Below are 23,609 nucleotides of genomic sequence, written 5' to 3'. Positions count from 1 at the left end.
GGAAGGCTATGACAAATCTAGACAGAGTATGAAAAAGCAAAGACATCACTTTGCCAACAAAGGTTCGCATAGTCAAAGCTGTGGTCTCTCCAGTAGCCATGTATGGATGTGAGAGCTAGATCATAAAGAAGGCTGAATGCTAAAGCTTTTGAATTGTGATTTGGAGAAAACTCTTGCGAGTCCATTGGGCAGCATGGAGATCAAACCAGTCAATCCTAAGGGTAATCAACCCTGAATACTCATTGGAAGGGCTGATGCTGAAGCTCCAATATTTTGGCCACCTGATGTGAAGAGCTGACTTATTGGAAAAGACCCTGATGCTGGGAAAGATTGAGGGCAGGAGGAGAAGAGGGCAGCAGAGGATGAGATGGTTGGATGGCATCACCGACTTGATGGACATGAACTTGGGTGAACTCCAGGAGACGGTGAGGGACAGGGAGGCCTGGCGTGCTGCAGTCCATGGGGTTGCAAAAAGTTGGACACGACTTAGCGACTGAACAACAACAAATATATTTCAAGATAACACAGTTATGGTAGGCAAACATGTGTGACATGATGAATACCTGCCTTCAGTTTTATGCTGAAACTGAAAGTTGCTCAGTCGTGTCTGACTCTTGGGACCCCATGAACTATAAAGTCCATGGAATTCTCCAGGCCAGAATACTGGAGTGGGTAGCTGCCGGGAGCCGGCATATTGCATATTGAGTGAGGATCTGTAATAGCTCAACTGGAATTCTATCACTGCCGGGAGCCAGCGTGAGGCACTCCGCCCATGACAAAGGTCATGAGGAAGGAGGCTCGGCATACGCAAAGGCGGGATCGAGCCTCAGGAGTCCCCCTGGAAATTCTCGAGCATCTACCCCCAAAACCAGAGTCTGCCTACTTTCTGCTTTGTGCTTTCACCTACACCTCTGACTTTACGGGGGGCTGTCTCCCACTACCTCTCTCTGAAAAAAGAGTTAGCTTACAGCTCCAGTTAATAATTCTTGGATGTGACAGTGTTTAACCTACAAACTCCTTTGGAAATCCTCTAGCCTGCCTGAATAGGTTTTTCCGGCCACATGTGATTGTTCAGAGCCTCCCAACTGTGAGAGGCAGGAGATGTTCTAAACTGCCTAAACACAGATTCCTTTGAGTAGTTAAAAGATTGATTAGAAATTGTATTGGTGAAGGGTTTTTCACTTGTTGGGCCAATGTTTGCTGCTAAGTCTCCATACTCCTTACCTACTGTGTCCTTGGCAGTGTATTGATTGATATAATGGGTGTATAGAAACGTAAAATGCAGCTTTGTCCAATGCTTTTTTGGAGGCTGGTGCCTGACTTTGGAATAATCACCTTTAGAGAAAAATAAGTTTCTTAAAATGTTAACAGGCCTCCGGGCCAGAAGATGATGTCAATCACCTGAACTTTTGCATATGATAAGTTTGAAAGCCTGGCTTAGATTAGAACCAGGAACTGCTGTCCTTGCATGACTCCACCCCTTCCCCCATTATCCTCTATGCATAACTTAAGGTATAAAAACTACTTTGGAAAATAAAGTGTGGGCCTTGTTCACTGAAACTTGGTCTCCCCATGTCACTCTCTCTCCCAAATTCTAGCTGAGTCTCCATCTGGAGCGCGGAACCCACCATGCTTGCTAATTATGCCTGGGCTTCTAAGATCCGACTGGGGAGGCCTCAGTGTCTCCTCTCCTTTGGGAGAACGGAAGGACGCCTGCGGCCTACGTAAGTGGTGCAAACTTCTTGTCTTGAAGTTTTATTGGTCTCCCGCGTAAACCAAGCTACTCAGCCTCTTTTCTCCACTGAATTTTCCTACTGAGCTATCCTCATTCTATTACTCTTTGTATCCTTAATTAACGTGTAATTAAGCAGTTGTTTCCTGACCCTCGCCTATGCCGTCTCTCCTTCGAATACCCTGGATCAGCTGGGGCTGGACCCCGGCAGGTAGCCTTTCCCTTCTCTAGGGGATCTTCCCAACCCAGGGATTGAACCTAGGTCTCCCACACTGCAGGCAGATTCTTTACCAGCTGAGCCACCAGGGAAGCCCACAGTTTAATGCCAGTGTTTCTTTAAGTGCGGTTCCTGAACCAGCAGCAGCATCACCTGGGAATTTGTTAAAATGAAGTTCTAGGGCCCCACCCCAGACCAGCTGAATCAGACACTGGGGGTTGGGGCTCAGAAAACTGGGTTTGAACAAACCTGCAGGTGTTTCTGCTACGTGCTTTGGTCAGAGAATCACTGCTTTTTGCTGTATGCCCACCTTTCTCCTGCTGTGTAGCTACAACTGCTGAGTAAACAGCTTCTCACTGTTTATAGTTCTGCAGCTTTGATTCGTAGGCTGCTTGATGCTTTTGCTCATAAGGACCCACTTCATCTCTAATTGCTGCACGCCAATTTACTTTTGTTTCCAAACACACTGCAGCTGTACCAGCCACTGCACACTGCGCCTCAGGGTGCATCTCCCTCCCCGTTTAGTGACCCTTCTCTGGCTCACTGCGGAGGTTGTTAACGAGCATCCTCTTCATACAGTCGACCCCCCAGAACTGAAATGCAGCAAGTATTGCAAATCAGCTGCAGCAAATGGCTGGATTTAAAAGTCTCACTGTGTGATACAGGCATGCTAATGAATGCCAGACTCGCTTGCAGATAGCACTGACAAGATTTTTCCAATTGCTGATGTGTTATCTCTAATTTTTTATACTCACACATAACACTGGATCTGCTAATTAGGGTCACAAAGAGTCGGACACGAATGAAGCGACTTAGCACGCACACACTGTTAATTATTATACTACAATTTTAAACTTAAAAAGCATTTGGAAGTACTGGGTTGAAAAAAATAAGATAACAAATACTTCTGGAAATATTTAAAGTTATCTTTAGCAGTAAATGTAAATTTTTCTGCTAGCAGCTGGTCTTTGGTAAACAGTTCACTGTACAAGAGAGGGATTTTTTTCTTTTTCTCATTCTCCAATTCATCTCTTTCAGTTTTCCTCACTAATATAGAATGGCTGTCAAGTTACCTACACACAGGAATTATACTATCCTGATTTTGTTCTATGGCTAAAAAATGAAACATTTACAAAATTCTTTGTAACCGAATTATTCATAACTGCCAAAAAGTGGAAACAACCCAAACGTCCGTGAAGTGATTATGATAAAGAAAATGTGTTTATCCATACATTGGAATTTTATCCAGCCATGAAAAGGAATGACTTACTGATTTATGCTACATTGTGGATAAACTTTGAAAACATGATGCTCAGTGAAAGAAATTAATCACAAAAGGCCTCATGTTGCATGACTCCATCACGTGAAATGTCCAGAAAAGGTAAATCCATAGAGACAGAAAGTAGACAGTGGCTACCAGGGCCTGGGATAAAGGGGGCAGAGAGCAACTGCTTGTGTGTGCGGAGCTTCTGAGGGCAGTGGGAATGCCCTGGCATTAGTAGTGATGGCTGTACCGCTCTGAGAATACACGAAAAACCACCGATTGTCCACTTTCACAGGCTGCCTTCTATGGCACAGGGATTAGATCTCAATTTTTAAAAGCTGCCATATTTGAAAATTTATTTTTAGTATCATTATTATAAATAAGCCACATAAAAGAACCAGATTTAGGAGTAACATGGGGCTAGAGAGAAATGCTAGTAAGTCTGCCGCTTATTATTAAGTAGTTATAAATCACTTACGCTGGATTTTTATTGGGAAAATTGGATTATTGGATTCAAGATGAGTTTTCTCACTTGCTTATGAAGTATAAATGTGGTTCATTAAATTAAAAAAATCAAATCGGTGCGTCTTTCTGTCTGCACAAGAGCAGGCAGGAGCTGCACAGCTGGAAGGGTTGCTGGGGCCCTGTCTAGGGGGCGGAGCACCCTGGCTGTGACTTCCCTGGAGGGCGATAAGCCTTCCTCTCCCATCAACGCTCTTCTCCACATGGTGCCTGTGGACCACACTGACCACTAGCTCACCAGAGTTAGCTGGGATGGTCTGTAGAACTGCTTTCTATCATTTCCCCCATTGCCTCAGGGACACTGTTAATCGTTCTAACTCCAGAGGCTTTTATAGGCAAAAAGAAAAAGGCATTGTAAATTGTAAATGAGTCTTTGGTGTGTGTGTCACTTTAGTTTCTTTTCCTAGCAAAGGTGAACTGAAAAACAGCTACAAAGAGCAACTACTGCTGAAATCCAGAGTGAAAAAAAAAACAGAACCAAATGAGACAGAGAGGAGGAAGCCAGTGAGAATGGTCACCGCTATCTCAACAAGACAAAGTACAGATAATTCAGATAATTTTTTCCTCCCCCAAACTAGAAAGTAAAATCCAGTGCGTCTAACACACTCACCCTGACTGTGGCTTATAAGACTATAAGGAAAGCTGCCTGCCACCAAATTGGCTTCAAAGTATGTACTAGCTCCTTCTTCCTTTTTAGTGCGTGTTAAACTAACGACCTAAAACAACAGTTTGAGCTTCAGACAAATAAGCAGAGGAATTGAAGGAATGGGCTGTTCTCAGGACAGAGGTATTGAGCATCAAAAGGTCAAAGGAGGTTGCTGCAGCAAATTCATTCCTCTCATTCAGTAAAGATATTAAAGCTGGCTGCCTTAGATAGTCTCCCTGGTATCTGAGAACCGCTAAAATATGCAAGTATTTTTTTAATTTGTCCAGTTCATTATCTCCAAAGAGTTTTATGACATTGGACCTGGACCCTTCCTATAAACAAACACTTAAATGAAAACCAGAAAAAAGGTACTCTGTTGTTATCCTCCACCACCCAGTATCCATGGAGACTAACATCCATTTAGTCTCATCATTTCTTGAATTCCTCAACCACAATGACCTTCAGCCATTCCTCTGAGTATTCCCTAGAATGTCATCACTCACAACTGCCCTACTTTGAAACCTTGTTTTCCAAGATTACTTTTTCTTCTCAGTTACTTCCAGCTCTATAGATTCCTTTTACATTCCTTTTTATACATCTACACTTTGGCCTCATTGATGCAATGAGACCATAGATGCAATGATCTTTCTGTTTTCTGTCTTTCTATCAGTGTCCTCTTGGTTCTGGCTCCTTTCTTAAACCAGTCTAGAATCCCAGGATCCATCACTTTAGCCATTTTCTGGCTACTCTCTTGCTGAATGTCTTCTGCCTTCAGTTCAGTTCAGTTCAGTTCAGTTGCTCAGTCGTATCCGACTCTTTGCGACCCCATGAATCGCAGCACACCAGGCCTCCCTGTCCATCACCAACTCCCGGATTTCACTCAAACTCACGTCCATCGAGTCAGTGATGCCATCCAGCCATCTCATCCTCTGTCGTCCCCTTTTCCTCCTGCCCCCAATCCCTCCCAGCATCAGAGTCTTTTCCAATGAGTCAACTCTTCGCATGAGGTGGCCAAAGTACTGGAGTTTCAGCTTTAGCATCATTCCTTCCAAAGAACACCCAGGGCTGATTTCCTTTAGAATGGACTGGTTGGATCTCCTTGCAGTCCAAGGGACCTTACTTGCTGCTAATTTCTTTCTTTGGCCTCGCTGGGTGGCATGCAGGATCCTAGTTCCCCAACCAGGGAATTGAAACTGTGCCCCCCTGCAATGAAGTCTTAGCCACTGGACCATCAGAGAAGTCTCCTTGCTACTAATTCCTAATTCAGGAGTCAGCAAAACTTTGATATAAAGGACAAGATAGGAGACCTTTTAGGATTTGTGGTTCATACGGTCTCTGTTTGAACTACTCAGCTCTGCTGATGTGGCACAAAAGCAGCCAAAGACAATATGCGAGCCAAGTAGTATGGTTGTTTTCCAATAAAACTTTTATTTACAAAAACAGGCAGCGGGCCAGATTCCGTCCAGGCTGAAAGTTGGTCAATCCCTGTCATAGGCCTATTTCAATTTAAATATCTGCCTTTTTCATTTCTATCCCTGGGATGCTCAGCACGGGAAAAAAAAAAAAAAAGGCCAGACCTAAAAAACTGGACCGCTACAAATTACTGCTCCTCTATCTTCTCAGAGTCTCAGCAGCTCCTTCTTCCATTCTCTGCCGTGGCTGTTCTAATTTTTTTTCCAGTTTCTTCATGGAAAAAACGAAACCACTCCAAACCCTCAGGCTTGGCAGGTGACCCCAGACAGTAAGATATGGAGGCCATGATATACAGAGTGCAGCCCATGAATGTTCAGTACATTAAATTATTAAGAACAATAAGACCCTTCCCTCACATCCAGTACACCCTTTCTCCTCCTTCCTCATGGGTTCTCAGCACGAGGTGACTCTCTTTCTGGTCTGGATTCTAGTCTGCCTTCCCCATATCACCCTCCGTCTCAGGATCTTTCCCCCTACCTTGCTCACCAGCTCTTGTCTCTATCTCTCACCTCAAATCTTTTCCTTCAGCCGACTCATTGGAAGAGACTCTGATGCTGGGAAAGATTGAAGGCAAAAGGAGAAGGGGGCAGCAGAGGAAGAGATGGTGAGATAGCATCACTGACTCAATGGATGTGAATCTGAGCAAATTCCAGGAGACAGTGAAAGACAGGGAAGCCTGTCACGCTGCAGTCCATGGTGACTCATAGAGTCAGGCACAATTTAACAACTGAACAATGACGCTTTTAACACTAAAATTTAAAATAAAATATATGGCATTTTCTATTTACCCACATATTTACAATTTCTAGTGCTATCTTCCCCCCCTCCCCCACGATTCACTGGGGTCTTCCCCTAGACATATATTATGGCTTTAACCACTGTGGTGAGATCCACCGGGTCCCCATCCTGGGTGGCAAGTTCTCTGGACACCCTCAAGGGCTATGCCTACATAGTAGAGTTTGCCACTGAGAGCTCGGCCCAGGCCACCATGGAGCTGGACAAGAGCATCTTTAAAGGTCGGGTCATCAAGTGCTGCCCAAAAGGACCAACTTACAGGGATCAGCTCCACAGACCACAGGGGCCTTCAGGAACACCCAGGTGCCGGGGGGGAGCCTTCCCCCACAGCAGCCTCCAGGGCTGGGCCCGTTCCAGACTGTGAGAATGGAACCGGGGGTGCAGAAGAGTCTCACCATGGTTTTTACTGTGCTGAAGCGAGGACCTGATTTTGAGAGTGGGGCTGTAGTGGGGTCAGGAGTTAACACAGCTCTACTGCTGCTGCTGCTAAGTCGCTTCAGTCGTGTCTGACTCTGTGTGACCCCATAGACGGCAGCCCACCAGGCTCCCCTGTCCCTGGGATTCTCCAGGCAAGAACACTAGAGTGGGTTGCCATTTCCTTCTCCAATGCATGAAAGTGAAAAGTGAAAGTGAAGTCGCTCAGTCATGCCCAAGTCTTAGCGACCCCATGGACTGAAGCCTACCAGGCTCCTCTGTCCATTGATTTTCCAGGCAAGAGTACTGGAGTGGGGTGCCATTGCCTTCTCCCCACAGCTCTACTTGGGACCATTTACTCCACGCAGAATAACTGCTCCACCCTCTTCATTCAGCAGGAGGACAGTCCAAACCCCAGGCCAAACCCATGGGGGCCAGTCTTGACTGTGGAGGGCACGGGGCAAAGCTGCAGGTAGGTGAGGCCCAGGCAGCCGGGGTCGGCTCCAGTAATGCCTTTTATAGAAAAGTAGAAATGTGTGTCTTATTGGTCAAGAATTTGGGCAGAGTTTACAAATGGAATATGAGACTCCTTCTGAGTCTCCCTCCCTTTCAGGGTTTCCCTTATAACTTTTCAACTTTGTTGCCAGTACTGAGCTCTCTCTTTTGACACCTCAACCTTTATGAACGGAATAGTATCCTCAAGGTCTTAATTTCAGCTAATTATTTTTCTGCTTTGGAATTCAGGAAATCAGTTGACTCCTTTTTATAGATAGCAGTATTCTATTCCGATGAAATTCCCCCATCTTTTCTTCTGTTTTTTTTTTTACATATATTAATCACAATTATTTTAAAGTATGTATCTTATAACTTCATTATCTAGATTATTTATGAGTCTGTTTCTGTTGTTTATTTTATCCTGTATTTCTGGTCATTTGTTCATTTCCTGGTATGCCTGGTAATTTTTTGGTGAATTCAAAACCTTATGCATGAAAAATTGTAGCACCACTCAAGAAAGGATTTCATTGTCTTCAGATACTTTGCTCTAGCTGAAGCTGGGTTTCAGCATTTGGGAGGGCTCTTCTATTTTCCAGGCTGTCCTTACTCCAGAATGTACCTCTGATGCATAGGGTGTAGCCCTTTAGAGGGCCCAGCTGAAAGGACGGCATATTTACCGTAGCCCCTATAATTCTGCATATCCTAAACTCCAACCTCCGTCTTCTTAGCACCACAAGACTATCAGAATCTCTGGTTAGCTTCTTGGCTTCTTCCCATTTAGTTTCTCGGCACCTTATCCAAAACCTGAGCAGTTTAGCAGGAGGCAAAAGTAACAGTAAGAAATTACACAAAGACTTGTGGACTTTTTCTCTGTGATTCCCTCCCCTCTGAAATATTGGCCCCTTAAGTCCCTGACACCTTGGAAGCCCCAAACGCAAACCCTACCTCCCAAGCTCAGTGAGACAGCAGAAAGCCCAGGCCTCTCGTGTTTCCTTGGCTTCTATCACCCTGCTCTGCTAACAGGCAAACAGGCAAGGGGGAGAAAATTGAGACACTACTCAGATGCCAGCTGCAGGTCCAGGCTCCTCTATTTCTGATGTGCTGGCTATAAATTGAAGAATCCCACGGTCCCCTCTTTGGGTTTGATAATTTGCTAGAAGGGCTCACAAAACTCAGGACCCTGCTTTACTTACTATGACTGGTTTATTATAAAGGAACAACCAAATGGAAGAAATGCATGGGGCAAGGTATGGGGAAGGGACACAGAGCTGCCGTGCCTCCTCTGGGCGGTCGTCCTCCCAGAACGTTCATGAGCTCACCAACCTGGAAGCCCTCTCAACCTCATGGTCCACGGTTTTTACAGAGGTTCCATTACATAGGCATGACTGATCAAAGTATTGGCCCCTGATTTTTTTTAAACTATCCATCACTGTCACCTGCTTGCTCTTTTTTAAAAAGCATTTATTATTTGTTTTGGCTGCACTGGGTCTTCATTGGAGCATGTGGGCTTCTCTGTGGTGCAGGCTTCTAGGGCATGTGGGTTCAGTAGCTGCAATGTGGGCTTAGTTGGAATATGTGGGATCTTATTAATAGTTCCCTGAGCATGGAGTCTTATCCATTGGACCACCAGGGAAGTCCCCATTGGCTTTTGATTGATCAAATCATTGGCCATTCCTTCTCCTCTCCCCAGAGGTCAGGGATGGAGTTGAAACATAAACATATTCTGTTTATGATGAATAACAGAAAATGCCTCTTTATCTCCTATCACTCAGGAAAATGACAAGGGTTTCAGAAGCTCCATGCTAGGAACCAGGGGTGAAGACCAAATATACATTACTTATTGCATCACAGTATCACAATTCTTTCCCCTAGGAGCCTGACCATCAGGCGTTTTCTACCTTCGTTGTTTTATAATGATTTCTAATAGTTTTCCAGCTTTAACCAATATTGTTGGTGGAGGATTAGACTAATGCTATCTACTTCATTGTAAGTAGGAGGAAAAGTCTTCCTTGCTAACTGGTTTTAGAGGAACCTCTTGTAATTTTTCATAATTAAATATACTTGATATACAAGCTATGACCAAAAGTGTTCTCAGTTTTCTTTTTGTGGTATTTGTGGAAGAAATGGACCAAAGTAACAGCTTCCCAGGGTACAGCATGCACATGAGCTAATCATAACATGCACTGGCTATCGTAACCAGCATTAATTGGTTTCTCCATCAGTAGTCTCAGCAGAAAAGTTAATTTTGTGACAAAACTAAGAATTAGTTTTATTTTTAGGTACTCAATTAAAAAAAAATTCTGGGAACAGCAGTAAGAAGAATCTCTTACTAGTCACTGACCTTACTAGCATTAAGGTAAGTTTCTTTAACCTCAAACAATTTTGGCTTCCATTGTTTGTATTTCTATTGTACTTCTGACTTGAATTTGAGGCAGTTTAAAGGATTTATATGTTAAAAGTTCACATTTAAAAAATTATATTTATGAGTTAGTAAGCATTATTACACATGAGAATCAATAAACTACTTAGTCTTTGAAATGAAAAAAAAGTGAAAGTGTTAGTCGCTCAGTCATGTCCGACTCTTTGAGACTCTGAGGACTGTAGCTGGCCAGGCTCCTCTGTCCATGGAATTCTCCATGTAAGAATACTGGAATGGGTAGCCATTCTGTTCTCCAGGGAATCTTCCCAACCCAGGGATTGAACCCGGGTCTCTTTCATTGCAGTTAGGTTCTTTACTATCTGAGCCACCAGGGGTATGTACCAGCAAATGGGTTATTCTTTTACTAATTAACTCTAAGAAGAAAGTATAAACTATGAAATGTAGGATTTAACAACTGACAGCCAATGACCTGGGATCTCAACTGGCTTTATCCTCTATCAACCAGTCTAACAATACTGCAACCCTCTCAATGTTTTGTAAGACAGAAGAGGGAAGCAATTCTCTACTCTCCCTGCCCCTTTTTTGCAATCAGTACACAGCGCTTTTAAAAAAGGGAAAACACACACATACATACCCATATGGATGTATGTGTATGCACACACACCAATATACACACTAACCACTTTCTCTCATATAGATTTTCAATAAGTAACCTAAATGTTTGACAGGAAGCTCTTATTTAATGCTGGTGCTGCTGCTGCTGCTGCTAAGTTGCTTCAGTCGTGTCCGACTCTGTGCAACCCCATACACAGTAGCCCACCAGGCTCCCCCGTCCCTGGGATTCTCCAGGCAAGAACACTGGAGTGGGTTGCCAGTTCCTTCTCCAATGCATGAAAGTGAAAAGTCAAAGTGAAGTCGCTCAGTTGTGTCCGACTCCTAGCGACCCCATGGACTGCAGTCCCCCAGGCTCCTCCGTCCATGGGATTTTCCAGGCAGGAGTACTGGAGTGGGTGCCATTGCCTTCTCCGTATTTAATGCTAGTTCTTTCTAATTTGTTCTGCATCAAAACTGCTCAGAACTTGGGCTTCACTCAATCACATGTAACCGTGATGATGATCTGCTATTAGCCCTTTTTAAAAGAGGCACTTTCCCAACTCAGAAGTACCTCTCTTCATACCAACGGGTGGAGAATAAGAGAAGGCAACAAACCAGGAGACAGAAAGCAGAGAAAAGTAAAAGAAGAGTACTTCAAAAGAGGGGTTTCTTGTAGACTCACCCCATGTGGCTAAGGTCTTGAGATTTTCATCCTCCACTGGAACCAGGCCGGACTGTGTTGCTTTCTGATGACCCTTACTGATTACAGTCTCTTTCATTGGGTCAAATGTTGTGAATGAGGGAGATACATACAGTGTCTCCACGGAGGCCTGGTTACGGAAAGTAGAATCCGACTTTGATGTCCTTAAATGAGGGCCAATGAACTCTTCTTGACTAGATGGCAAATGTGCTGGTAAAGTCGTCAACGTGTCACAGTTTTTTGCAGCTGGCTGCTTTTCTAAAGGCATTTGCAGAGGGTTTCCTGTGACGGTCTTTGTAATGGTACTGTCCAAGTTCTTGTCCAGACTCACATTTGTCTGCAGAGATGGGCTTTTTTCTGAGGGAACAGGCAGAGCATCTGTAAAATAACAAATGAAAGAGCTATAAAAATAGTAAAATGGAAAGTACTCTATGTCAACTTTATTGCATTTTTAATAATTGGGTATTTTTATGCAGTAACAGAATTCTCTGCTGTTTAGTTGATTCTACTTTTTCACTGTTTCTATTCTGTCTATTTAAAGTATACCCAAGCATAAGTGATGACTAGTCATTCTGTGGCTGTCTTCTCTCTCTCTCTCTCCTCACTGAAGCCAAGGCCAGGCAAGCTTCAAATAACTTGTCTTTAAATATTTCTCCCTTCACCCACTTATCCATCTCTGAAACCACTCTATTTTTAGTTCCTTAAAACTTTCATCTCTTACAAGATAAACTAGAGAAAACATGCCACCTCATACTGGTCTATCCTCACAGAACCCCCAGCTACAAAAAAGTCTTTTTGCCCCAAAATAAAAAATGTCTTCTCACCCCAGTGTCTAATCCAGGGCCCATGAAAGAATATCACTCTCTTAGATAGCAACCTAATTTTAATAATAACTCGGTGGGAGAAAAGAAGCCATTTTTCCAGAACCGTTGTGACGATTACTAAAATGTACATTCCACTGGGTCAGGGATCTTTGTCCTTTTTATTCATTAATATCATCAAAGTACCTAGGATATAATGGGAAAAGTACCTGGAATATAACAGACAAGTAATATTTACTACAAATCAAAGGGATTGAGAGAATGGAGAGGAATTGAAATTTATCTACTGAATATGAATTATGAGCCTGGTCCAAGTTTCTGGATGTAAATTGTTACCAACACTGTCAGTGCTAGGGACTCGCTCTCGAATAGTTTCACGTGAAATAGTATATGGAAAGAAAGGAAACTGACAGAGGGCAAAAGGAAGACTGTCTTGTCTGAGCTCCCCCAAAGACAGGAGGCATGGGAACTGTGCGAGTTGCTATGAAGTGCTGGCACGTCCCAGTGCTCATCACAGGGCAGCTCACAGTGAGCAGCGAGATGCTCGGCACTATCACTTTCAGGCTGTGAGTTATTATAATGAAAAGCAAATTGTCTTTGACTCTAACCGTCTTTCCCATTTCATCCACAGTTGGAGGCTAACCTGGGCAAAAGTGCTGCTGGTTCACCACAGAATCAGACAGCTCAAGAAACCTAAATCTTTACCTCTACCAGGAATTCCATCCCCCACCCCCCTAGCCCTCTCATCTCTGGACATTTTCATACTTAAAAACTCAGTTCAACTCTCGCCTTCTCTACAACGCTTGCCCTGATCCTGTCTTTCCTCACTCTATCCTATTACTGTTTATCTTACAGTATCTTGTTAGGAGCCCTGTGAGCAGTTGTAACACGTCATCTCGCTAACTATTAATACAAGTCTGGCCGCCTACCTGAAAACAGGTTAGTTGAGGAGACCTTACTAGGAGTTTCCTTTGTACCCCAGCACCCAACAGTGCCATTCCCATAGGACATGTTTGATAAACGCCTGTTGAGTGGAAGGCCAAACTGAAGCACAAGGATAAAAAAGGTAATGGTTTTGGTTTTTAAATTGAATATAGTTTAACTACTTAATAGTGATTAAAGGAAACAGAAGATTGTTAGATAAAAATAACATCTAAAATATTCAGGTTTGCATATGATCATGTTATATCTAGGGGATAAAGGTTCTGTTAAAAAGATTAATATATTCTTAGTAGAATACGAGATCAATGGTATCCCACAGTGCATGTGTGCATCACCATATTTACATAAAAGCATGGCTAAGAAGTGAATTTTAGTCAAATATTTTTCCATTGACTTTCATTTTTCTTAGGAGAAAAGTCTTTCTATAAGTAATGAAATCACCTTGAAATTTAGCAACATGTAAACTAAGATAATTCAGAAGACAGTGACTTTCTGATGACAATATTCATAATAATACTCCAACTAAATCTAAAGAAAGAAACTGAAATCTCAAGACACTCCTTGAAACTCATTCCTCTGTGGATGCTTCAAGTGAACTCTGCTGGTATTCCTTCATCTCACTAAGCAATCTTTTCAATATTCTTCCCTGGCTCTGTTTCCTCTAAAATGTAGATAGTCGATCCTTGGCCCCTTTCTCTTCTGCCTCTACCATATCCCAGGGTGATGTCACCTATTACTGCTCTTAAAGGAGGATGAGATCCATCACCTGTATGCAAGTAATTCACACATTTTAATTCTGAGCTCTGACTTCTGCTGAGTTCTAGCCCCCAGTACATACCCATCTCTCTGTACAGGGCGGTCTTACTACCCTGCAGCCTCCCCACCCTTAGGTGCTTGTTTTACCTCTATTAATATGACCATTAACTCCCCGGTCATGCAGGTTATTTTGGAGCACAGTCGCTACTACCGCCTCTAAGAGGTCTCCCCGCCCGTTCTCTCAGTTCATTCTGCACGGTACAGCCAGAGTGGCCTTTCCAAACTGAAAACCTGCTCATGTCACTTCTTTCCAGCACGTCTTCAAACTACTTAACAGGGTTTACAAGCCTCTTTATAAGTCAGTCCCCATTTACCTCTCTTGTCTCTTTTTGTACTGTTGTTGCTGTTCAGTTGCCAAGTCATGTCCAAGCCTTTGCGACGCCATGGACTGCAGCATACTCTTCCTAAGACTGTACGATTCTGCTTGACCTCTCCCAGTTCTTCACATTCACCATGTTTCTTTCCGGTACCAAGTCTTCGCCCATGCTGTTCCTTCTGCCCGAAATGCTCCTCCCTCTTTATACCTGACTCCAGCCTCCAGGCTGATGGCCATCAGGTGGACATACACTTTCACGTCTCTGGTTTCATGTCTCTCTGTGCTCGTCCTTCAGTCTAGAACATCCTCATCCTTACCCTTCTTCTCTATCAAAAACCTTTCCACTCTTCTAAACTCAATTCAAATACTGCCTCCTTGGTGAAATCCTTTATATATCCTCCAAGTTAAAATGAACCCCTATTTTCTTTGTTTTGCGTGATACAATGGGAATATTCTTGTTTTCACTTATCATTTCAAATATTTACAGCCCATGCGGTCGTGAAGAGTCGGACATGACTAAGCATGCACACACATCATATTTCAAATATTATTCATTCATTTGACAAATATTTATTAAGTATTAGCATGTGGCAGGCACTAAGCTCTGACGTCAGCAATGAACACATCTTGTTGTTGACACCTCGTTAGAGCTTGTTGGCAGCTCTGGCACCCCCTAGAGTTGGCACACTCACTCATGGCACATATTGTGTTCAACTTGTTCAATCCATAAATGACTGGCAGAGTACCTAACACTCACTTGATAAATGTTTGTTCAAGGAGTCTTTATCTGGATGATCCAGTTGTTAAAAGGAACATGAGTGGAGGACAAGAGATGTCTTAGAGGACATTCTAATTCAGTCCTTTTGTGATACACAGGAGAACCTGAGATTTCTAGAGGTCAGGTGACTTGTCAGGCTCACAAAATGATTCAAGGGCAGAAGCAGGACCAGAAGCCCAAATTCCTGATTTCTAAGTCAATGCTCTTTTTATTAGGGGACTATGAGAAGGAATAACGAGAACCAGCTGCACAAAGTATTTCTTGACCAACAATAGTTGTAATGGTACATAACTAAAGTGACTGGAGCTTTGGGATCAGGACATTTGTCCCTGGGGCTGCCTTTAGGGATGCGGGACCCTGCAGAGGGGGATGGAGTTAAGTACACAGTTGGCCTGTGTATCTGTGCCTGTTTGTCTTCTCCCAGGAAGGGGTGTGGGTGGGGTAGATTTTTTTCTTCGATTCATATGAAGAAAGAATAGCATTTATGGAAAAATTTCAGAAGCCCAGGAGAACCTGTGGGGGTTTGATGGAGAACAGCAAAAGGTTTGTCTTTTTATGCTTGAATACAAAGCACAAAAGTGGATATTCTGTAAACACTAAAACACTAAAGGGATTGTTTCATGAGGGACTCCCAAATTTCTCTGGGAGAGAATTTCTGTGAGTTCCACTGAAAAGGCAGAGAGGAATACAGAGTGAATTAATTTGGTTGGCTTGCTTTATCTGGTTTCTCATTTTCTTTCCATTTAAACCTGAATGTCAAAAAGCTTTATTCTCAAGTATCTATCCAGCAGACTCCTGGATGGGAAGTCTAGAATTGAATTATGAGACTGTACTCAGTTTCTTTATTGTAACAGTGCTTTACACCTGCTAAAATACTTGATTAATGCAAAACAGGACCTTGAAATGTCAGTCATATTAAAACTGGTTGATAGTTATCTTTAGGAAGAAGCTTATTCCCTATGTAGGACATCAGACAGCAAATTTAAATACAGACATCACCAAAATGCCTGAAGCAAGGGAAGAAAAAAAGACAGCCAACAACACAACTCCATGCTTTGAGCCTAAGGACAAAAGAGAAATAGCTATGCTGCCGAAGGTATTGGAAAATGTTTTTGCTGGTTCAGAGACAATGATGAAATCATTTTTAAAAGAGAACATCAGATTTAATTCTGAGTTGAGAAATTTTGCCTACAGACAGGAACATTCCCATACTGGTAGCTCTTTTACAATTTTCAATAATTCCACTGCCTTGTTTCAGGTACTATAATCATTGCAAATTATTTTATATTCTATTATACTGAGAATCTAATAATGGGTGTTATATTCCAACAGCGCTATTGCTGTGATCAATTCTCCTGTTGGTCTGATACACAGTATCTAATTACAGCTACAAAGCAGAGACCTGGCAAGGATGACAAAAGATGAATGCCACACCGCGTCTTTCTGTAGTTTAAAATCATGTAACTAAAGGAGCTTCTACTTTAGTAATTATGTTAATCAGAGAAAATAGGACCTGAAGATAATAAGGCCATTTTGCTAAGAGGCCACAGTTATAAATTATTAACACAGAGGGGTGATTTGAATTGCTCATTAATATATTTGTTTAAAGTAGACAAGCTATTAATTTAAAATGGATATTTAATGTGAAACTTAAATAACATGTTTGACATGAACATTTTAATATATTTACCTTACAATATTTACATAAAGCCCCAAATAATCATTATAAGGTAGCATAGCTATACTCTCCCTACGATCTATGTTAAGTGTGTGTATGTACGTGTGTGTGTATAGGGGATGTATATACACACAGTTGTGGATTCTGAGAATTTTTTATCATGTATCATCATATTTAACTGTAGTATATATTATATCCAGATATTAAAATAAGGAAATATATTTGGAATTATAGTTATGAAATATGCCAAGTATATTTACTACTTCTTTTGATATATGTTTGAGGTAATGGCTTAGCTTTGCATAGAGAAATAGAGATATGGAGCACATTTAAAGGTGCTTTTCTTTAAAAATCATCAAGTGGGACAGCTGAGACTTTCAGGCCATGAAAATGGATTGTAATGTTGTGCTGTGAGCTGTGAGTTCAATGTTAATGAAGCAACTGTATAAAATAAAGTGTCTTGAGACAGTAACACACATAAAACAAGGTTATGTGTTGATCGGCTGGTGGTGATATTGTGACCAGAGATCATGGGAACCTGAGTCCGTTTCCCAGGAGCAGGGATTCAGGAGGGAAGGTGTCAGTGTTTGTCGTGACCTCAGAGAACCAGACTACTGTATGTTCAACTTGAATAAATCCTGCCCAACACTTTACGAAGTTGATTGTAGCACTGGGGGAGCTTTTAAAACTCCCCTGGGTCAGGTTACACCAAGACCAAATAAATTAGCACCTCTGGCATGGGGACTCAGGGACAGTGGTCTAAAAGCCAGCGTGCACTGTCACTGCTAAAAACACTAGGAGAAGAGATAGGATAAGAGAAGAGACAGGATGATCACAGCAATCAGCTCAGCTCAGTTCAGACGCTCGGTCGTGTCCGACTCTTTGCAACCCCATGAATCGCAGCACGCCAGGCCTCCCTGTCCATCACCAACTCCCGGAGTCTACTCAAACTCATGTCCATCGAGTCAGTGATGCCATCCAGCCAGCTCATCCTCTGTCATCCCCTTCTCCTCCTGCCCCCAATCCCTCCCAGCATCAGAGTCTTTTCCAATGAGTCAGCTCTTCGCATGAGGTGGCCCAAGTACTGGAGTTTCAGCTTTAGCATCAGTCTTTCCAATGAACACAGCAATAAAGAGATGCTAATTTCACCCTCCCCCCCAAAAAAGAAAACGGATCATAATGATTGGATTATATTGGGTTGGTCAGAAAGTATGTTAGGGTTTTCCTGTAACATATCATGGAAAAGCCTGAATAAACTTTTTGGCCAACCCAATAAAATAGGTACTGGATGCTTATTATTAAATTTTACACCATAGTTATGGTCTCACCAATAATAGAAATTCTAATTTCCCTTAACAGATTATCATTATCAAAACTGAAGCTCTAAATATCTTCGGGAAGCTGGTGATCATTACCTAGAGCAACGTTTTCTGTCTTTTAGGCTAGCGTTTACGTGGATCCGGTGTCTGGCGGGCCAAGGTCTCCATGTGCTACAGAGCATACTCCAGGCTGACTGCGACGGGCAGGTGCCTGAAGGCGCAAGTGTTTGTCACCATCCAACCAATCCTCATAATCACAATAAAACCCTGCATGTGACTCCAGGAGAGTAAAATATTAAGCAGAACTGGACCAGCAGTCTAATTCTGACGTGACTTAAACATACGTAGTGTTTGAAATGGTACCTGGCCCACAGTAAACAAATGTAGTAAACAGGTACTGTTATTCCAGGACAGTCTAAAGAAGTGGCATTATGAGGGACTTGCTGCCATGGCCCTGTCTGGAAGCAGATGGGGACCTGAACACACCAGGTACTCTCCTTTCCCCCAGAAATTTCTGCATTCGCAGACCACAAAGCATAACCAAGACTTTGTGAGCACTGGTTCTTGTATTTGAGAACACGGGAGCTGGCGTGCTGTGGAAAGATGACGTTGAAGAACTACCGTTGTCAAACGTTTTCCCCTTAGATGTACAGACCAGTGACAAGCTATTTTTTACCTTAACACTGAGTAAAAATCATGCCTGAGTCTAAAATACTGCAAAAAACCTTTAAATATAATTTAAATTGTGAATTCAAAAGCAACTGCTATTTCTCATGATGCATGAGTTACTCAAAATAAGCACACATGAAAACCTCTCACCTATTAAAACTTCACAAATTATATATGTCCCTTTGGAAAATACCTTACAGAACACCTAAGATGCTAGGTACTGTTTTTCTCCCTTTGGCAGAGGGGGATGGTCCTTGTTCTTACAGCTTTCTGCTTATACACAAATATATGCATTTTAATTGAAATATAATTGATGCACAATATTATGTGAGCTTCAAGTGTACTACATAGCGCTTTGAGGTCGGCATACATTATGAAATGATCACCATGACCAGTCTCGTAACCATCTGTCTCCATATAAAGTTATTACAATATTACCTTATGCTGTATGCTACACCCCCATAGCTTATAACTGGAGGTTTGTACCTCTTAATCTCCTTCACCTATTTCCTCCACAGCTTACATTTTAATATAATATGATTTACAACACTATATTATAATTTATCTATTGTTTCCTTTGCTGTTTTTATTTCACATGTTTTCATTCATTCATTTTTGCAATGAATATATTGAGGATGGATCATGTACTGTACATTGTGCTTGAAAATGTAAAAGTCAGCAGAATTAGACCAGCAAAGCCTTCAGACATTGTTAATTCATTGGAATTATAACATACAGAACATAAAATGACCACAGATATATTTAACTTCTATAAAGAAATAAAAGCTTGAAAACATGAGCAAGAAATAAGAAATTATACAAATAGAAACAAAGGACTTTCCTGTTGGTCCAGTGGTTAAGATTCTGTGCTTCCAATGCAGGGGGTGCAGGTTCAATCCCTTGGCAAGGAACTAAGATCCCCCATCCCATATGTCACAGGACATGGCTAAAAGTAAGTAAATAAATAAAAACAAGTAGATCTGACAAAGATCCAAATAGACTTCTGTGCTGTGCTGTCCTTAGTCACTCAATCGTGTCCGACTCCTTGTGACCCCATGGACTGTAAGCCCACCAGGCTCCTCTGTCCATGGGATTCTCCAGGCAAGAATACTGGAGTGGGTTGCATGCCCTCCTCTAAAAATGAAAAATAAAATAACTGAAAATTTAAATGTAACTGGTTGATTTAAGCAGCAGATTAACTTCAGTTGAAGAAAAAACTGGGAACTGGAAGACAGGTACAAAGATTCAGAAGCACAGCACAGAGATCAGAGGGAGAGACAGTACGGATGCAAGGAGTGAGAGGTGCTCGTCCAAGTGGCCAGAGGTCCAACTCTCCTTCCAGTCTCCAGCTGCCTGCCCCATGTGAGTCAGCCATTCTCAAGTGCCTCAAAGGTTCCCCCGCACACCAGGGGCTGTCCCACCTGGCTTTTGCTCCACCTGCTCTTTTACTTTTCTTTCCCTCTGTCTTCTGGAGGTCGACTTAAAGGAACAAAGCTCCCTCCTATGAGCTCACAGGGGGGGTGAGGGACAGGTAAGGGACAAGGGTCTGTCTCTTCCTCACTGGTCCCTGCTGTGGTCATATACTGTTGGTGGTCACTGCTCTTTCTGCTGAGGTCTCTCTGCCCTCCAGGCAGCCCTATTGGACAGGACCCAAGATGACCACGATGGCTCTCTGTCCTGCCAGACCCACCTCTGGGCAGCTCCCCGCTCTGATCAACTCTGGGGCACAGGCCGAAACCAACTCACCAGGCCTCAATGGCTTTACTGCCAACGTGACTGGTCAGTGTCTCTCACTTCAGGCCAGAGTCAGATCCTGGCTAAAATTCCAGATATGAGTCAGGCACCGGTTCTCCAATTCCAGGGAATATATCTCAGAGCCCCTCTCACTGGGACTGGGGTCAGTGAGTAGCAGTCTCTTCACTGCTCCTCCAAAGGGGGGGGGGCGTGTGGAGACTCATGGCATACGGCATTAGCTCCCTCCCAAGACATGCCCTGTATACAGACGGTATTGATAGTAACATGAAGAGGGAAAATCAAGCACCACTATTTCCATTTTGTTAAAACTGCTAACTTCAGGGAAACGAAGCTGTAGCTTGAACATGCTGGATATGCTGGACTGTAATCAACAAGAAGGGCAAAATGATTAACTACTAGATTTCTCTCTGAATTTTATTAAGGGATTGGGCATGTTTGATGATGACCTACATTCAAGATGTGCCATGCTTTTTAAAATAGTAATAAAATTCTCAGATCTCTGAAATGCACTGTAGACATAACCACTATCCAGAAGGCACACATAGAATCTTTAATTAGGTGTCTCACGGAAAGACTGATTCAAGAAATAGGAAAAATAATCATCTAAGGTGGAATTCAGTTATTCTAGTGTACTGATAGTCAATATTTCCAGAACAAATATAGAATTCCAAAATGCAACTCTTACTATTTCCCCAAACCTCTTCTCTCCTGTCCTCCCCTTCTCAGTAAATGGCACCGTCACACATTCACTTCACGAAGGCAGGAAACTAGGAATCATCTTTGTCTCCATCCTTTTCCTCATGCTGACCACGGGCCATCAGGAGATCCTCAGGGCTGAACTCTAAACTGCATATCAAATTTGCCCACTTTCCTCCACAGCCACTGCCCTGCCTCAGCCATGGTCATCTGGACGGTCTCCAGAGCCTCATCATTGGTCCTTCTGCTTTTGCTTTTCTCCATAACGCATTTCCCCTTGGCTTATATTTTGTTCTTGTTGTTCAGTTGCTAAGTCATGTCTGACTCTTTGCAACCCCATGAACTGCAGGATGCAGCTCCTTGGAAGAAAAGCTATGACAAACCTAGACAGCATTTTGCGGCTTCCCTGTCATTTACTATCTCCTCGAGTTTGCTCAAACTCATGTCCATTGACTTGGTGATGCCATCCAACCATCTCATATTCTGTCAGCTCCTTCTTCTCTTGCCCTCAATCTTTCCCAGCATCAGGGTCTTTTCCAATGAATTGGCTCTTCACATCAGTTGGCCAAAGTACTGGGACTTCAGTTTCAGCATCGGGCCTTCCAGTGAATATTCAGGGTTGATTTCCTTTAGGATTGACTGGTTGGATCTTCCTGGTGTCCAAGGGACTCTCAAGAGTCTTCTCCAGCACCACATTTTGAAAGCATCAATTCTTCGGCACTCAGCCTTCTTTATGGCCCAACTCTCATATCCATACACGTTAAAATTGTGGAAAAGTTCCATATCTGTACTGGAAGAACCACAGCTTTGACTAGACGGACCTTTGTTGGCAAAGTGATGTCTCTGATTTTTAATGTGCTGTCTAGGTTTGTCATAGCTTTTCTTCCAAGGAGCTGCTGCTGCTAAGTCATGTCAGTCATGTCTGACTCTGTGCGACCCCACAGATGGCAGCCCACCAGGCTCCCATCCCTGGGATTCTCCAGGCAAGAATACTGGAGTGGGTTGCCATTTCCTTCTCCAGTGCATGAAAGTGAAAAGTGAAAGTGAAGTCGCTCAGTCATGTCCGACTCTGCGCGACCCCAAGGAGCAAACGTCTTTTAATTTTGCGGCTGCAGTCACTGTACACAGTGATTTTGGATCCCAAGAAAATAAAATCTGCCACTGTTTCCATTTCTCCCCATCTATTTGCCATGAAGTGATGGGACCGGAGAGCGCAGAGAAGCAATGACTCTGTCTCCAGCATGTTAGGAAAGGCTTCCTGGAAGATGCAAAATTTAGCTGAACCCTCAAGATTCAAATGAATAGGAATGGAGAACAGAGTAAGGGGCACATTCAAAGTGTGAGAGAACACGGCATTTGGCAAGTTGCTCAGCAACTACTGCTAGACCACTGCATGTGATGGAGGAAGAAGGAGGCAAAAGGCAAGCTGCAGAGGAAAGCGGAGGCCAACGAGGAAGGAACTTATCCGCCAGGCTAAGGTGATAGACTTTATCCTAAGGGGAGCTTCTCAGAATTCTGACCGGATCACAGCCGCATTTTAGAAACGTTCTTAGTCTCCAGTTCTGTTTTGACCCCGACTGCTCTTCCTAACTTGTCCTCCTCCAATCTTTTCTTTACACCACATCCACAGTCATTTTCCTGAAAGCAAGGAAGATCTGGTTGTCTCATGTCCTTGCTTAAATCACTTCAAAGGCTCCCCATCATCATCCAGACACAACTGAAACTCCTCCAGCACATGCTTGCCTTAGTCCATTAGCGCTGTGATAACACAGTACCACAGACTGGGTAGCTTAGAAACAACAGAAATTTCTCTCTCTCAGTTCTAGAGGCTGAAGTCTGAGGTCAGGGTACCAAGATAGCTGGGTCCTTCGAGGCCTTCTTTTAGGTAACAGACTGCTGACTGCTCACCGTGTATTCAGCTGGTGGGAGGGCTGGGGAGCTGTGTGAGGTCTAAGATCACCAGTCCCCTTTCGACTTCCTCTTACCCCACCCCCTTGTCCTCTCACACCCTCACACCTCTCACAACCCAAGATATTCTGTTCTTCCCTCACTTGGTCTGGCTGATTCTGTGTAATAGGCAAAACAGTGTAGTGAAGTGTTTTTCAAACTGCAGGTTGTGATCTGTTAGGAGGTTATGAGATCGATTTTGTAGGTCACATCCAATATTTAAAAAAAAAAACTGTCTAGAATAAAATAGAATGGATCAGAGTACATTTCCAATAACTATTGCAACACTGCTGTTTCTGGTGAGTGTGTGTACTGGGTCATTACACGAAAGGAATTTCGGACTGCAGATCACAGTTAAAAGGTTTGAAACACTCAGCATAGGCTCGGGGATCAGACTATTTTGGTCTAAATCCTGACTTTGCCATTTCCGAGCTCTGTGACCTTGGATAAGTTATTTAAAAATTCTGTGTGGGTTTTCTTCATTGATCTCATGAGACGGTTTTGAAGAGTAAATGAATTAAAGTGCATAAAAGTATACCCAGCACACACATGACACCAGGGCTGGCAGTTTAGTCATTATCTATCCTTTAGGTTCCTGAACATCACTTTCTCTAGAAAGTCTCCCCTAACATCTGAAGTC

The 23,609-nt window shown here is 42.9% G+C and overlaps 1 protein-coding gene and 1 long non-coding RNA gene across 3 annotated transcripts in view; one reads left to right on the top strand and one right to left on the bottom strand.

Annotated features, from left to right (window-relative positions):
* Window positions 1-23,609, bottom strand: part of ENTHD1 (ENTH domain containing 1) — a 93,399-nt gene that overhangs the window by 4,925 nt on the left and 64,865 nt on the right. Inside the window, exon 6 of the mRNA XM_006071283.3 lies at window positions 11,215-11,610. Within this exon, the coding sequence (XP_006071345.3) occupies window positions 11,215-11,610 (396 nt within the window). The remainder of the gene's footprint in view (window positions 1-11,214; window positions 11,611-23,609) is intronic.
* LOC123333158 lies at window positions 1,675-18,408 on the top strand. 2 transcript variants are annotated; one of them, XR_006550313.1, is made up of 3 exons: window positions 1,675-1,724; window positions 9,838-9,914; window positions 17,943-18,408. It is a non-coding gene; the product is annotated as an uncharacterized LOC123333158 (long non-coding RNA). The 2 variants fall into 2 exon arrangements; XR_006550314.1 differs by lacking the exon at window positions 1,675-1,724 and adding an exon at window positions 7,444-7,535 and having other exon boundaries at window positions 18,025-18,408.

Source organism: Bubalus bubalis, chromosome 4, assembly GCF_019923935.1.
Source record: "Bubalus bubalis isolate 160015118507 breed Murrah chromosome 4, NDDB_SH_1, whole genome shotgun sequence".
In the NCBI taxonomy this organism is placed as follows: Eukaryota; Metazoa; Chordata; class Mammalia; order Artiodactyla; family Bovidae; genus Bubalus; species Bubalus bubalis.
The sequence above is the reverse complement of the archived record's forward strand: the minus strand, read 5'-3'. Positions and strand labels throughout refer to the sequence as shown.